Below are 13,180 nucleotides of genomic sequence, written 5' to 3' on the forward strand. Positions count from 1 at the left end.
GCACATTTGCCAATGGGCACTCACAGTTCTGGTGCTCAGGGCAGCACTCGTCTCAACAGTCGATTGGACAGGTTTGAAAACTTTCACTGTCATACATTGAAATCGGTTGCTGGATGGTTCAATTAGATAATAATTAAAGGAATTGTTCAGTGTAAAAATAAAAACTGGGTAAATAGATAGGCTGTGCAAAATAAAAAATGTTTCTAATATAGTTAGTTAGGCAAAAATGTAATGTATAAAGGCTGGAGTGACTGGATGTCTAACATAATTGCCAGAACACTACTTCTTGCTTTGCAGTTCTCTTGATTTCCACTTATTTGTGACCAGTGACTTGAGGGGGGGGGGCATAACTGTTGCTTTTGAATCTGAGCTGAATGCTGAGGATCAATTGCAAACTCACTGAACATTTATGTCCCATGTGGCCCCCCTTCAATTTGCTTAGAGTTCGAGAGCAAAGCAGGAAGTAAGTGTTCTGTTCTGTTGTTAGACATCTAGTCACCCCAGCCTTTATACATTACATTTGTGTTTAACCATATTAGAAACATTTTATATTTTGCACAGCCTATTTATTTACCCAGTTTTTATTTTTACACTGAACTGTTCCTTTAAATAATTGTTTCACTGCGCATGCAGTAAACAAAGTACCAGACAGCCATTGGTTAATTAGATCTTGTAGCCAACACAATAATGATACCACCAAAGGCCTCAAATATGCCTGTGTATGGCCAGCTTTAGACCCCTGCATGTTCGGACGACCAACTTTATAAACTTTAGTCTGGAACACAAAGAGCCTTAGTACAAATGATATTTAATAGCAATGCAAATGGCATAAGTACAAGGTGAGCACAGCTGGGAAGGGATTGGGACAGAGAGGGGGACAACAGTTCTAAGAACTTTCTGGGGGAAAGATTCAGTAGGAAAACAATATCAATATTATAAATTGGTTGTGCATTTATTTCACCCTGTGGTAGAGCCAAGAACCCCCATCTGGGGACAATATCAGTATCCCTTTACCTCCTAAAGCAGCATGTGACTTTTTGTGACCACTACACACCCAGACTTATATCCACCTAACCCACATTCCATTTCCCTCCCATAATCCTCTATGCATCAGGAATCTCTCCCATAATCCTCTGTGTATTAAGATACAGCTCTACCCTATCCAATAACCCACTGTGCATTCAAATGTAGCTCTGCCCTCTCCCATAATCTTCTGTGCATCAGAATACAGCTCCTCCCATCTCCCACAATCCTCTGTGAATTAGAATGTATCTCCACCATCTCCCATAATCCTGGATAATCACACAGCTCTTCCCTCTGCCATAATTCACCTCCTGTTGCCTTGATTCAGTTCCCTTTTTTTAAATTTGCTATTCCTTCTTTACCGCTTCTTCTTTTCAGTGTCACTTACTGGGGCCTCCACCTTCCATTGTTCACCTGCAACTCCCAGTACCTTCTTAGTATGGTGCATTCAGTAAGTTGTAGTTCAGAACCTGCTAAAATCCCAGCCGTGCAAAGTAAGAACCTTGAATTTTCTAAAAGGTCATGGCTCCCAGGCTGTTACCCCTCTGTGCAGTGTCCGACCCCTTAGAGACCAGGTAATACCACAATGCTCCTGCCAGAATTTGACAAATTTGCTTCAGATGTTGTTGGGCTACATTTCTCTGCTTCTCCTCAAGTACTGGGAGTTGCAGTTTACTGACATTTGGAAGGCACCAGACCCGGATTTAAGCAACAAAATAACCACTTTTATTACCCCTTTTATTTCTGTTCCTCCCCTCTGTCCCATCAACTCATTGTACCATTTCACCTGCCCTGATAGACCCTGACCAATGCTTAACTTCTGACTACTGTCTCTCTGGTAGAGTATGTGTTAATATAAGGTGACAGCTTCTAATTATCATTGCTGCAGGGAAGCCATATTGTTTTACAGTGGTACAAGCCCAGCTGTACCAAGTGCCAGGGGTCCAAGGGCCAAAGAAGATGGTGCATTAGGGGGGTGAATGGTGTATACCCGGGACTGGTAGATGGGTGTGGATCCAGTGCTCCTCGGATGTATTGGGAGATTTTCTGGTTATCCTAGGAAACAAAAGGCAAAGTAGACGTTTAATATCAAAAAAGAGCTGGAAGCATAAGCACATCTTGTGGCACTGAGGGGTCTCATTGTTTATAGGGCCCCCTTGTACCTTGCACTGTGAGTTTAGCTTCTGAACGTGCTTTTCCTGCTGTAAACCTGACTGTCCCTGACAATCCGGGATGCGTGTTCCTCAGGATCAGTCTGTGTCGATTTCCTCTGGTTTCTATGGAGACATCTTCCTCATTGTGCAGTGGTTCACCATTTAGACTCCACTGAGCAGGTCGTGAGAGGGGAAGAGACACGTCGCATGTGAAGCATGCATCCTCCGGCGCCTTCACCCGCACGTCGCTCAGTCCCCGGGATATCTGGATGGCCAGACCTGAGTGGCAAAAATACAGAAAGGAAAACTGGAGTAAAGAGGGCAAAAGGGGATTAAATGAGCAATGGCTGAAGTATAAGAGAACATGACCCTATGGTGGGTTTATAAATAAATGCTGTACATTTCTGTACAGGCTCATTTGGTTCTAATGGTATCCCAGTATAAGTTGGCATTCACTGGTTGTGTTCCTGGCTGAAGTATAGTGTGGTGGGGGCAGTTATTTCTCTGCAATAGAAGTCATTTGAGAGCCAATCCCTGGTGATATCACAGATTAACACAAAGGGAGCTTGACCAGTTTGCTAGAAAGGCTTTACAGCAGTCAGAATAACTTTACACAGCTGTTAATAGCTTTGTTCACCCCAATATCAGTCCCCTGCCTCCACCTTATCACCTCTATCTTCCTTACCCTCCACAAGCAGCCGTGCTGAGCATTGACCCCCGGCTGTGCTCATTGTATACATATCTTCATCCTCAGGGGCCACATCGTTGATGATGAGCTTATGGAAGCCGTCTTCATTGCATATCTGGTACTTCGCGGATGGGAAGATTTCCCGCCCTCCCTGTAGCCACTTGACTTGAGCTCTGGGTGGGTTGACTTTACATTCCAGCACGACCCGATGACCCTCCAGGGCTGTTCTGTCCCTTAGAGCTTTCACTATCCGAACTGGGATCTCTGGGGGTGCAGCATGGGGACACAAGGGGCAAGTGTCAGTCTCGCTGTCTCAGTATATTAATTCACACTCTCTACATACAGTATAACCACTAGATGCTGCTGCTTAGTTGATGTCTGTGGAATCACAACCACCAATAAGTTTAAAGGAACAGTAACAAAAAAAATTGAAAGTGTTTAAGAGGAATGACTATATCATGTACTGATGTGTATTTTCTCTTTGCTGAGTGGCCCACAGGAGCAGAACAGTAACACCAAATAATGAAAGTGTTTTAAAGAAATGAAAATATCATGTACTGTTGCCCTGCACTGGTAAAATTGCTGTGTTTGCTTCAGAAACACTACTATTGTTTATACAAATAAGCTGCTATGTAGCCATGGGGGCAGCCATTCAAAGGAGAAAAGGCTCAGGTTACACAGCAGATAGCAGATAAGCTCCGTACAACATAATGGTGTTATCTGTTATCCACTATTTAACCTGTGCCATATATACTTTCCACCATTGCTACACAGCAGCTTGTTAATATGAACTATAGTAGTGTTTCTGAAGCAAACACATCAGTTTTACCAGTGCAGGGCAACAGTACATGATATTTTCATTTCTTTAAAACACTTTCATTATTTGGTGTTACTGTTCTGCTCCTGTGGGCCACTCAGCAAAGAGAAAATACACATCTTTCACATTAGAACTGGATAGCCAATGGAAACAACTCGTTGGTTGGGTATTAATGGCATACAAAGAGATACCCAATTCTGATTGGCCAGTTATTGCTTTGTGGGTACTGAAAATAGGCCTGACATCTACAACCTCTAGACTTAATATAGGATCCATAGAGTCTCACCCTTAATTCGGAGTCGGGCTGTAGACTGTAGGCGTCTGGCTTTGAAGGTGATTTCGCCCGCGTCCTCACACTGTGCCCCACAGATTAAAAGGAAGTGCCTGCGTCCTGTGAGGAGACAGAGTGCTGATAAGTAACAACTGTAATCATAGACGGCACATTTATGTTTGATTTGCATGATTTTCTATTTGTGCAATCTATTATATGCAAAGGATGAGTGTAATTATAAAATAGTAGATTGTCTCCTTGAGGATGCTGGGAGATGAAGTTCAACCTTGTTAAACTGTCATAGAAACAACAGATATTGGCACATAAGACAGGCCTAGGAAGCAACTAACTAATGGGAATGGAAAATTTTAGCAATTAGGCTAAATAAGATGCACATAAGGGGGATATAATCACTTAAATAAATATATCATATAAAGGGCAGGTATAAAACCCTCTCTGAGAATTGTTACCTTCCTGTCGGATCTTGGTGGTGTTGCTGACTTGGACTTGCTCTCCATTTTTGAACCATTCTCCTTTAGCCTGAGCGCAGGACACCTCGCACATGAACACAGCATTCTCATTCTCTGCAATGTCCACATCCTGGAGATCCTTCAACATCTGAGGCTCTTGCTCTGGTGACAACAAAAAGAAAGACCTGATATATTGGGGGTCCTCTGGTAAAGGAGATGTCACTATCAGTTGCCCTAAACTAAATCTTACCAAGGACACGCAGTGTAGCACATGCATTTATATCTCCCATGTGGCAAGTGTAGATCCCGGCATCTGAAGGCCCACACTGGCTGAGTTGAAGGATTCGGCGCCGGCCTACGGAGTACATGCGACACGTTGCATTTGGGACCAGTTGCACACCGTCCTGTCATGATAACACACATATGTTAGATGACTGACACCCCCAACACGTTTTTCTAGGATGTCACTGCCCCCACTTTTAATCCCCAAACTTGACTGGAACCATTATTCCAGGGGCAACTGTCCCCCCATTACATGGTATATGCACCAAGCAATAGATAAAGCAGGAATTAGGCCTTGATAATGGTGAGTATTACAGTCAGCTTTATTTTTATTAACCAGCTAATTAATGCAAATAGATTCTGGTAAAGTTTGGGTTTGTACTGAAATTGTCCTTTAAAGCACAAAGGGAATTTGCCCCACCTTGTCCCAGGTCACTGTGGCATCTTGTCTGGACACCTCACACTGGAATGTTGCTGCCCCCCCTTCATTCACTACAAAGTCCTGAGGAGGCTGCGTGATGGTCAGCGGGTGCTCGATCACTGTCAGTTGTGCTGTGGTGCGCAGGGTGTCTGTGATAAATGCAATGACGCTGGAGTCAGGGATGGTGAGGTCTGAGAGGTGCAGGAAGTGTTGGCGCCCACTGGATCTGATCGTGCACTGATCGTCGTTGGTCAACCGGACACCACCTTTCCACCACTCGCCAACCAAACCATCGTGGGACATCTCCACAGTAAAATCCACGCTGCTTCCCTCCACACATTTAATGTCATTCAGCCCCTTCTTCACAGAGATACTGCGGGCTGCGGGGGTTGAGGGAATGCACAAAAATGAGGATGCAGTTTAATTTGTACAAATAATTCTCACTAATGACATTCATTGCTACATACGTATAACGTTCAGGCGACATTCGGTCCTGTCATGTAGACTCTCACAGCTGTAACGACCACGGTCTGATGCCTGGACCCCGTGGATAGTGAGCGAGTGCGTGCAGCCAGAAGCCTGTAGGGTATATTTGGGGCTGGGCTGGATAACTACCCCTTGTTTCACCCAATGGATTTCTGCCTGCTCCCTTGTTACCTGAACCTGCAACAGCAGATCCTGTTCCTCTTCTGCCTCCATGTCCTGGAGCCCTTGTGCAAACAATACCTGTGCCTCTGTGGGGGCAAAAAAGATCAACAGTAAGTCATCTAAATATAATTACCAATGCCATCCAAATATGGCAATAAGGCAGTGGCATAACTACCGGGGGAGCAGGGGGTGCGATTGGGCCAGGGCCTGCACCCCCTCAGTGTCTCCAGGCAGCTCGCTCGCCACTGAGTTCTTCGGCTGTTTCTGGGCGTACGGAGGGGGGCGGTGCCCGGCTGCACGTCCCGCAACAGGGCCCGCCTCCCTCTAGTTACATTACTGCAATAAGGCCACATTTATGAACTGTGTTTGGCACATAACGAGGTTCTTACCTTGCACTCTCAGCTTTGCCCTGGATATAAGCCCCTCGGCATTGGCAGTGATTTTGCCAGAATCAGACAGACGACAGGAGTGCAGGATGAGGGAATGGCACATGCCATTATTTGTTGTACTAAATCTTTTATCCGAGTACACAGGGGACCCATTCAGCTCCCATCGAAGATCCACATTGTCAGGTGACACCATACATTTAAAGCTGGCGGTTTCTCCTTCCAGGACGGTAACATTCTGCAGCTCAGTGACAAATTCTACCACGCGGGGAGCTGGGGGGAACAAATGCACCTGATATGGATCAGTTCAGTAATATGGAACAGTCCAGAAAATTGGAACAGTTCAGTAGGATAGGACAGGTCAGTAAATGGAAGAGGTCAGTAAAATGGAGCACTTTAGTAATATAGAACAGTTGAGTATTAGTATAAGGTTTAATGCAGATAACAAATTCTATTCAGGGCTGACCAAAGGGGGTAAGGCCTTAAACCAGGGGTCTCCCACCTTTTTTACCTGTGAGCCAAATTCAAATGAAAAAAGTCCCTGGGAATGCCAAATGAGGGTTTTGATTGGCTATTTGGTAGCCCCTGTGTGGACTGGCAGCCCACAAGAGGCTTTACTTGGCAGTATACCTACATTTTAAGCAATTAAAACTTGCTTTTAAGCCTGGAATTCAAAAATAAGCACCTGCTTTGAGGCCACTGAGAGCAACATCCAAGGGGGTTGGTGACCAACATGTTGCTCACGAGCCACTGGTTGGGGATCACTGCCTTAGGCCTTGAGCAGGTCTGGACTGAGATTCAAAATAGGCCCTGGCATTTTAGGTACACAAAGGACCAAACAGCCCCCCACCAGCCTTATAAATAGTGAGTGTCTATGGCATATTACAGCCACAGCCGGGGGCCTCTCTGGCATTTGCCACAACCAACAGATTACCACTTTTTGGCCTGGACCTGAGCTTAAGAGGGCCCCACCACCCCATCATGTGGCAAACCTGGTAGGCTTTCTCTTCCTAGTCTCTCTTATATTTTCTCTTGAATGCCATTCTGAGGGGAAACGGAAAGCTGATAAGCAGAATGGACACATGAGACCAGCACTTACTGACCCCTTCTGACCTGGTAGTAAGTTACCACATCAACTAGGGCCATGCTTTGTGCTTTGGGAAGTCAATATGTGCTGATCTCATATGTGTCTGCTGTGTTCAATTGGGCTTCTCCATGTTGCCTTTCTCTTATGTCAAGAGGTGGGAAAGAGCAGGTATATGTTTTTAGTTAAAGGTAAGATTACCCTTGATGAGCTACTTTCTGAAATTATCTTACTGGCATTTGTGGAGTTACTTCAGTGCTCACCCAATTCTTTAATAATGGAATATGGATCAGAGCACTACATTAACCCCAGACTTGCCAATAGCATTGCATAAAATGGATTCAGTGTTCTACATAAACCCAAGGTATGCCATTAAGATCACTTTCGAAAATGGGTTTAGAGCATTTCATTAAGCCTCACATACGTCAGTAAGAAAAAAGACTCTGAACATTGCATTAACCCCAGACATGGCAGTAAGATCACGGCAGAAAATGCATAATATGCAATGGCTTTCCCTGGCCTTCACTATCCTGGATACTTGAGACAGATCACAATATGCAGTAGAGGGAAAGAGAAAAATGAGAAGAGGAAAAAGGGGATGGGGAAGAGACAGTTTGCCATAAAGTCGACACATTCATGCACACTGCAAGCCAACTAGTGAGTGAATGACTGGTTACCTTCCACATAGACTGCAGTGTGCATCTGGTCTGTGCCGGCATCACAGGTGTATGTGCCAGAATCAGCAGGTCGTACATTCTGTATGGTAAGTTGCCGGTGAACACCTCTTGCTAGGATTTTCACCCGTCCGGCAGACACCATTTCCTCTCCATTGCGTAGCCAACGTACTTTGAAGTTTGGCCGGGACAGCTCGCAGGTCAGAACTAGATCATCCCCGGTCATAAGGAGATGCTGCTCAGGAGTGCCTGTGTTCCCCACAATGGAAACAGGAGGATCTGTAGGAGGAAGAAAAATGAAATGGACATAAAGGGCACAGGAAATGCAATGTAATAAGAAAAAGCAATGGCCAAGCAAGTCGTGTGCAGCCCTTCTCAGCCAGAACAGCAGTCACTCCGGGCAGCACAGTCTAAGGGCAGACCATGAGGGGTTAGGGGGTCATTACAAGCAGGCAGAAGGGGACATGTAGGCAGGCAGCTTGAGAAGAAAGGCCCCTACCTGACAGGAGGAAATATCACATAAAGTCCTGACGTATATAACATATTTTACGTATATTTACACTTATATTGCCATTTCTCCCCCCTAGGTGCATATCTGCCCTTTCTCCCTAACCCTAAAACTGGCCCTGGAGGCAAGAGGAGGAGGAAGGAGGCAGAGCAAGAAGGATGGAGTTATACAGCTTTGAAAGCATCACACAGTTAGAAAAAGCACTGGGAAGCAGCCAGCACAGGTAGTGGGGAAGGTGTTACCAAGAGGATCATGGGAATATAAAGGCAAAGTCAGCCCAAAAAGAAAACACTAATATATACAAAGCAGCACATACAGCATGGGTCCATAGAAAGTGTTAACTTGTAAAACAGACAGTGATCTTTAAAGGAAAAGTAATCTCTCAAAATGTTGTAAAATCACTTAGAGCACTCATCTGAGAAGAGTTGCAATTTACATTATTTTCTAGCCTGCAAGATATTAGCAGTTTTAGACCACTAATACAATAAATGTGTAACACATTCTGGTCATGTCAACCGACTGAATACAGTATGACATTTCTTTTTTCTGATATAAACTCCACCCACATTCAAGTAAGCCAAGTTTTTATTCTGAGCTGAGAACCATCACTGCCCCACCTAAAAAAATGGTAGAGAGCTATAGTTCACCACAATGTGGTCTCCTCTGGATACCAGACCTTCTGGTGGACTTTAACCCAAAATTACATTTACAAATAGGTGAGGCCAACAGGAATGCCACTTGGTAACGAATAATGGTTTTATCAGTATGAAAGATCACAGTCTGTTCTTAAAGGTATAAGCTGAAGGAAGCAGAGGGGTGGGTTGTGCCAGGGCCGGCAGTAGAGCAGAGTAGTTTGGCATGTCCTGTTACTGAACCAAAACTCCCAGAATCCCCAGAGAGTTATACTTCAGCAACAGCTGGGAGTCTGCAAGTTGGACATCCCTGATGCACAGTATATACTGATACACAATATAATACACCTTGTACTTTTACCTCTGTTTACCCCTAAAGAGTCTGTTGCCAGGGGACCCCATTTTTGTCCTACTCTAAAGCCGGCCAGGGTTACTTAGGGCTTGATAGTGCTGATATTAGGGGTTGGGGTGCAGCCAAGTGTGGGTTGCAGTGCCTCTTCATCTCTCCCGTTACCTCCCACAGTGACATAAAAGCTGAAGCTGTCACTGCTGGCGTCACAGAGATACTCCCCCGCGTCAACACGCTTCAATCCCAGGATGGTCAGCGAGCACTCTGCTTCCCTCTCCTCCACTAGAATGTGTGGCGTGTCTCTCAGCCGCTCTCCTTCCTTGTACCATCTCACCTCAGCGTCAGGTCGGGACAGGGAGAGTGCCAGCCTGAGGTCCTCAGACACAGTGCAAAACCGCCACGGCACAATCTGCTCGCGCTCTAAGATCCTCACTCTATTCTCTTCCAAGAACCAACAACCAACAGGCATTAGACACCCCCAGGGGCAGAAACTATCTCTTTTTTGCACTTTTTAATCACAACATGCTGGAGGGGACCATAATTAACAAAACATAACAAAAACCAGGAGCAGCCATATTAAAGGCCTAGTGCACTATGGGTTAATCCTGAGCCCTTATCATTCTTTCCCTGGATGTACAGTACTTCATATCAATACTCACCAGGATATCCCCCCCCCCATGCCCCATCAGAATGACCCCATCCAAAGTCTTAAAAGCCACCCCAACCTCCTCTATGGTGTGTTTTTTTCCTTCTACTTGTTCCATTGGAAGCAATATTTTTACTAATTAACTATGAAAAAGCATTAGGTGCAGGAAATGGCACATAGGGCCTGGGTTTTTTTGATCCATGAGAACTTTTTCCCTGCACACATCCTGGGATCTTCAGCGCTGTTGGAAAAGGTAGGACAAAGCTGTTAAGGTATGCTTGATCCCATGTGCCTTCCAGGCTTGTCTTAATGGCATCCAGTGGCAAGTGCTTATCTTCTATCTGTGTGCCCACCGGCCTGCCAAAAATCATCCAATGGTAATGGCCCTGCACCCTTTGTATTTTTGTGGATGGAAGAGGAAGGTGAACGTAAGCAGTCCTCAGTAAAGTATTTAGTTAGTGGACTGAGTCCATCCAGTGGTTTCCATTCCCTTCTGTTTTTGTTATCCTTTGAGATATTGTTTGAATGGAGACAGAGTTCTGAGCCAACTGATTCCCTCACAATCTCCTAAGGTTGTACAGTATATTAAGAGGTATTTTTTAAAAGAATAGGCTTGGTGTCCCACCCCCGAGTCTTTAAACGTTGGGCTGGCATGGTGCACTACAGAGTACCTGATTGTTTGCTACATACCTGGGCTTATATACCGAGCTAGTTTTATCCCTTTGCCGTGACTGACTGACTGATTCTGGGAATGAACAAGATTTTCTGATATGAATGGACCTGGCGTGCTGGGAGTAGTGGGGTGTTTGGTTGTGTTAAGGACAGGCAGCGAGGGAGGGTGAGTGCAGGAGTCACTGGATAGCAAAGAAAAGGTTAAAGCAGCAGCTCTAGATGCATATTTGGCCAGATAAGGAGTTAATTGCCCACTGCAAAGCATATCTGTATAGTATGGGGCATTGATATACTCTGCAAAGGGCTCATTTAACCTTGCCCCAAGCTAAAGGGGAGTCCAAGGGGATGTCCACCTGCTATAGTGGCTGGCTGTATTCATGAGAAATCAGCAGGTCTTTCTGCTCCATTCTATGGTGCAAGAGCTGCAGCTAAGGGGGCGCTAAAAACAGTGTAAAAAACATGGCGGTTTGCACCCCATCCTGCACATAGTAAAATGAGAGTTAGAGCATCAGGGGACTCAAGTAGCCTTGCCAGCAGTTATAATCACAACATATATTGCAAGCACTCCCAGGAGACACGGCGTCACTGGGAATTGTTGACACTTCCCATGTATCTGGTGCAGACTGCACATGCATTGATATGTGACACTCACCATCCACCTTTACGGTGAAGACCCTGGAGTCGGCTCCCACGTTACAGTGGTACTGCCCTGCATCTTCTGCTTGGATGGACAGAAAGCGTAGTGTGTGCATAGTACCCAGCTTCTCCATGATGATATTCTCTGTTGGGGTTACTTCATCTCCATCTTTCAACCAGCGGAGGTCAGAGCTGTTCCGGGAAAGCTCACAGTGTATGGACAGGGGGTCACCTGCCATAACATTGAGCTCAGAGGCCGAGCTCCCTCTGGGAAGGATCTTAATTGGTGGCTCTGGAAAGAGAAGTGGCATGAAGCTAGGAAAGTAACCAAGGGGCTCCCAGCACTACAGACTTCCAGCATCCCACTGATACAGGAATGGTTCCTTTCACCCTGCAATCTAACCCATATTGGCCTTCATGGTGGGGCCCAATTCCCTTACAAAGCCCCCTATGGAGTCTGCTGTACAGTTGGGAAGCAGGGCAACCCCCCTGAGAAGCTGGTGAGAAGAATAAAGGACCACTATTTCTCTCTACACACACCTCCCACCTTAGCTACAGTGTTTCTATAATAGAAACATTATGAAACATGATAGATTTCTTCTTACCCAGAACCTTGACATCAAACGTGGCAGATTCACTGTCTGTGTCACAGATATATTCCCCAGAGTCCTCTGCCACCGCACAGGGCAAGACCAGGCATCGGCGGAGACCTTCCGACATCACTTGCAGGTTGTCATCTTCATCCACCTCTAGTCCATCCTTAAACCATCGCACCCTGCCGTCGCTCCGGGACACATCGACCACCAGCTGCACCCGCTCCCCTGTGATGAACTGCAGATCCTGAGTTCGAATCACGGGGCGCAAGATCTTTGTGGGGGGCTCTGAAAGGGAAAATAATAATATAATGTGCACTGTAAACCACAACAATGTAACTAATTTAGTATCTGAGCTACTATGTATCTACCTGCCTATTATTCAATGCTAATATAATTAATTTGCTACAATAGCACCATCTGCTGATTATTCCAGCTGGCAGAAAATTAAATTACTGAGAAAGGAATGGGGTGTTATGCTGCCTCTATGCAGGTTGAGCAGATTATTCTTGGATAAGGACGGCATTGGTGAGCCTGAGAGGAGGAGACTGGTTAGGGAGAAAGTTCATGGCCAGATCAGAAACCCTCCCAATGTTCTTTATTAAGAAGAACAGGACATACCTCTGATAATGACACTGTAGAAAACTGCATCATCTCCAGAGTCACAGACAAACTCTCCGGAGTCCTGTGGCTGTGCATTGGGGATCACCAGCCTGCGGTACTTGCCATTGGTCTCCACCCTGATGCCCTCTGTCTCTTCCACCTCCATGCCATCTTTGTACCAGCGCACCTGGGCATTCTCTCTGGACACCTCGCAGTTCAGCACCACCTGCTCTCCAGTCACACACTTGAGTTCTGTGTCATCATTTGTGTTCACAAACTTGACAGGGGGCTCTGGAACAAGAACAGGTACCCCATCAGTTTCTAGACACTATATACACTACAAAGTCCCACTTCTTATTGATGGACTATAATTTTTTTTAGGAGGATACAAACTAGAAACTGAAAATGGGCCTAATGAGTGTAGCAGAACAGTTAAATAGTGTTACCATACATTCCATGGCTGCCTCTTGGCTGGGGGGAGGGGGAAGGTTAAACGTAGGACACAATATGGGACACACTGGTTCTATATACATACAGCCTCCTTGGTTGATAGAGCTGATATTTAATAGGGGTCAGGGGCTGTGAGAAACAAGGGGGATTTGAGTTAACACAGAGGGGCTTTT

General features: G+C 45.5%; 1 protein-coding gene across 2 annotated transcripts in view; it reads right to left on the reverse strand.

Moving 5' to 3' along the window:
• Nucleotides 1–791: 791 nt before the first annotated feature.
• Nucleotides 792–13,180, reverse strand: part of obsl1.L (obscurin like cytoskeletal adaptor 1 L homeolog) — a 31,492-nt gene continuing 19,103 nt past the window's right edge. The window contains exons 14-27 of one of the 2 annotated variants that reach the window (XM_041576113.1): nucleotides 12,576–12,848; nucleotides 11,967–12,242; nucleotides 11,378–11,653; nucleotides 9,573–9,848; nucleotides 7,922–8,197; nucleotides 6,164–6,433; nucleotides 5,594–5,860; nucleotides 5,127–5,506; nucleotides 4,674–4,827; nucleotides 4,424–4,585; nucleotides 3,969–4,073; nucleotides 2,863–3,129; nucleotides 2,187–2,456; nucleotides 792–2,079 (exon numbers count right to left, since the gene is read on the reverse strand). In XM_041576113.1, the coding sequence (XP_041432047.1) occupies nucleotides 2,075–2,079; nucleotides 2,187–2,456; nucleotides 2,863–3,129; nucleotides 3,969–4,073; nucleotides 4,424–4,585; nucleotides 4,674–4,827; nucleotides 5,127–5,506; nucleotides 5,594–5,860; nucleotides 6,164–6,433; nucleotides 7,922–8,197; nucleotides 9,573–9,848; nucleotides 11,378–11,653; nucleotides 11,967–12,242; nucleotides 12,576–12,848 (3,257 nt within the window). In that variant the 3' untranslated portion in view covers nucleotides 792–2,074. The remainder of the gene's footprint in view (nucleotides 2,080–2,186; nucleotides 2,457–2,862; nucleotides 3,130–3,968; nucleotides 4,074–4,423; nucleotides 4,586–4,673; nucleotides 4,828–5,126; nucleotides 5,507–5,593; nucleotides 5,861–6,163; nucleotides 6,434–7,921; nucleotides 8,198–9,572; nucleotides 9,849–11,377; nucleotides 11,654–11,966; nucleotides 12,243–12,575; nucleotides 12,849–13,180) is intronic. The other variant, XM_018235675.2, reaches the window with a different exon arrangement.

The sequence above is a fragment of the Xenopus laevis genome, chromosome 9_10L, assembly GCF_017654675.1.
Source record: "Xenopus laevis strain J_2021 chromosome 9_10L, Xenopus_laevis_v10.1, whole genome shotgun sequence".
In the NCBI taxonomy this organism is placed as follows: Eukaryota; Metazoa; Chordata; class Amphibia; order Anura; family Pipidae; genus Xenopus; species Xenopus laevis.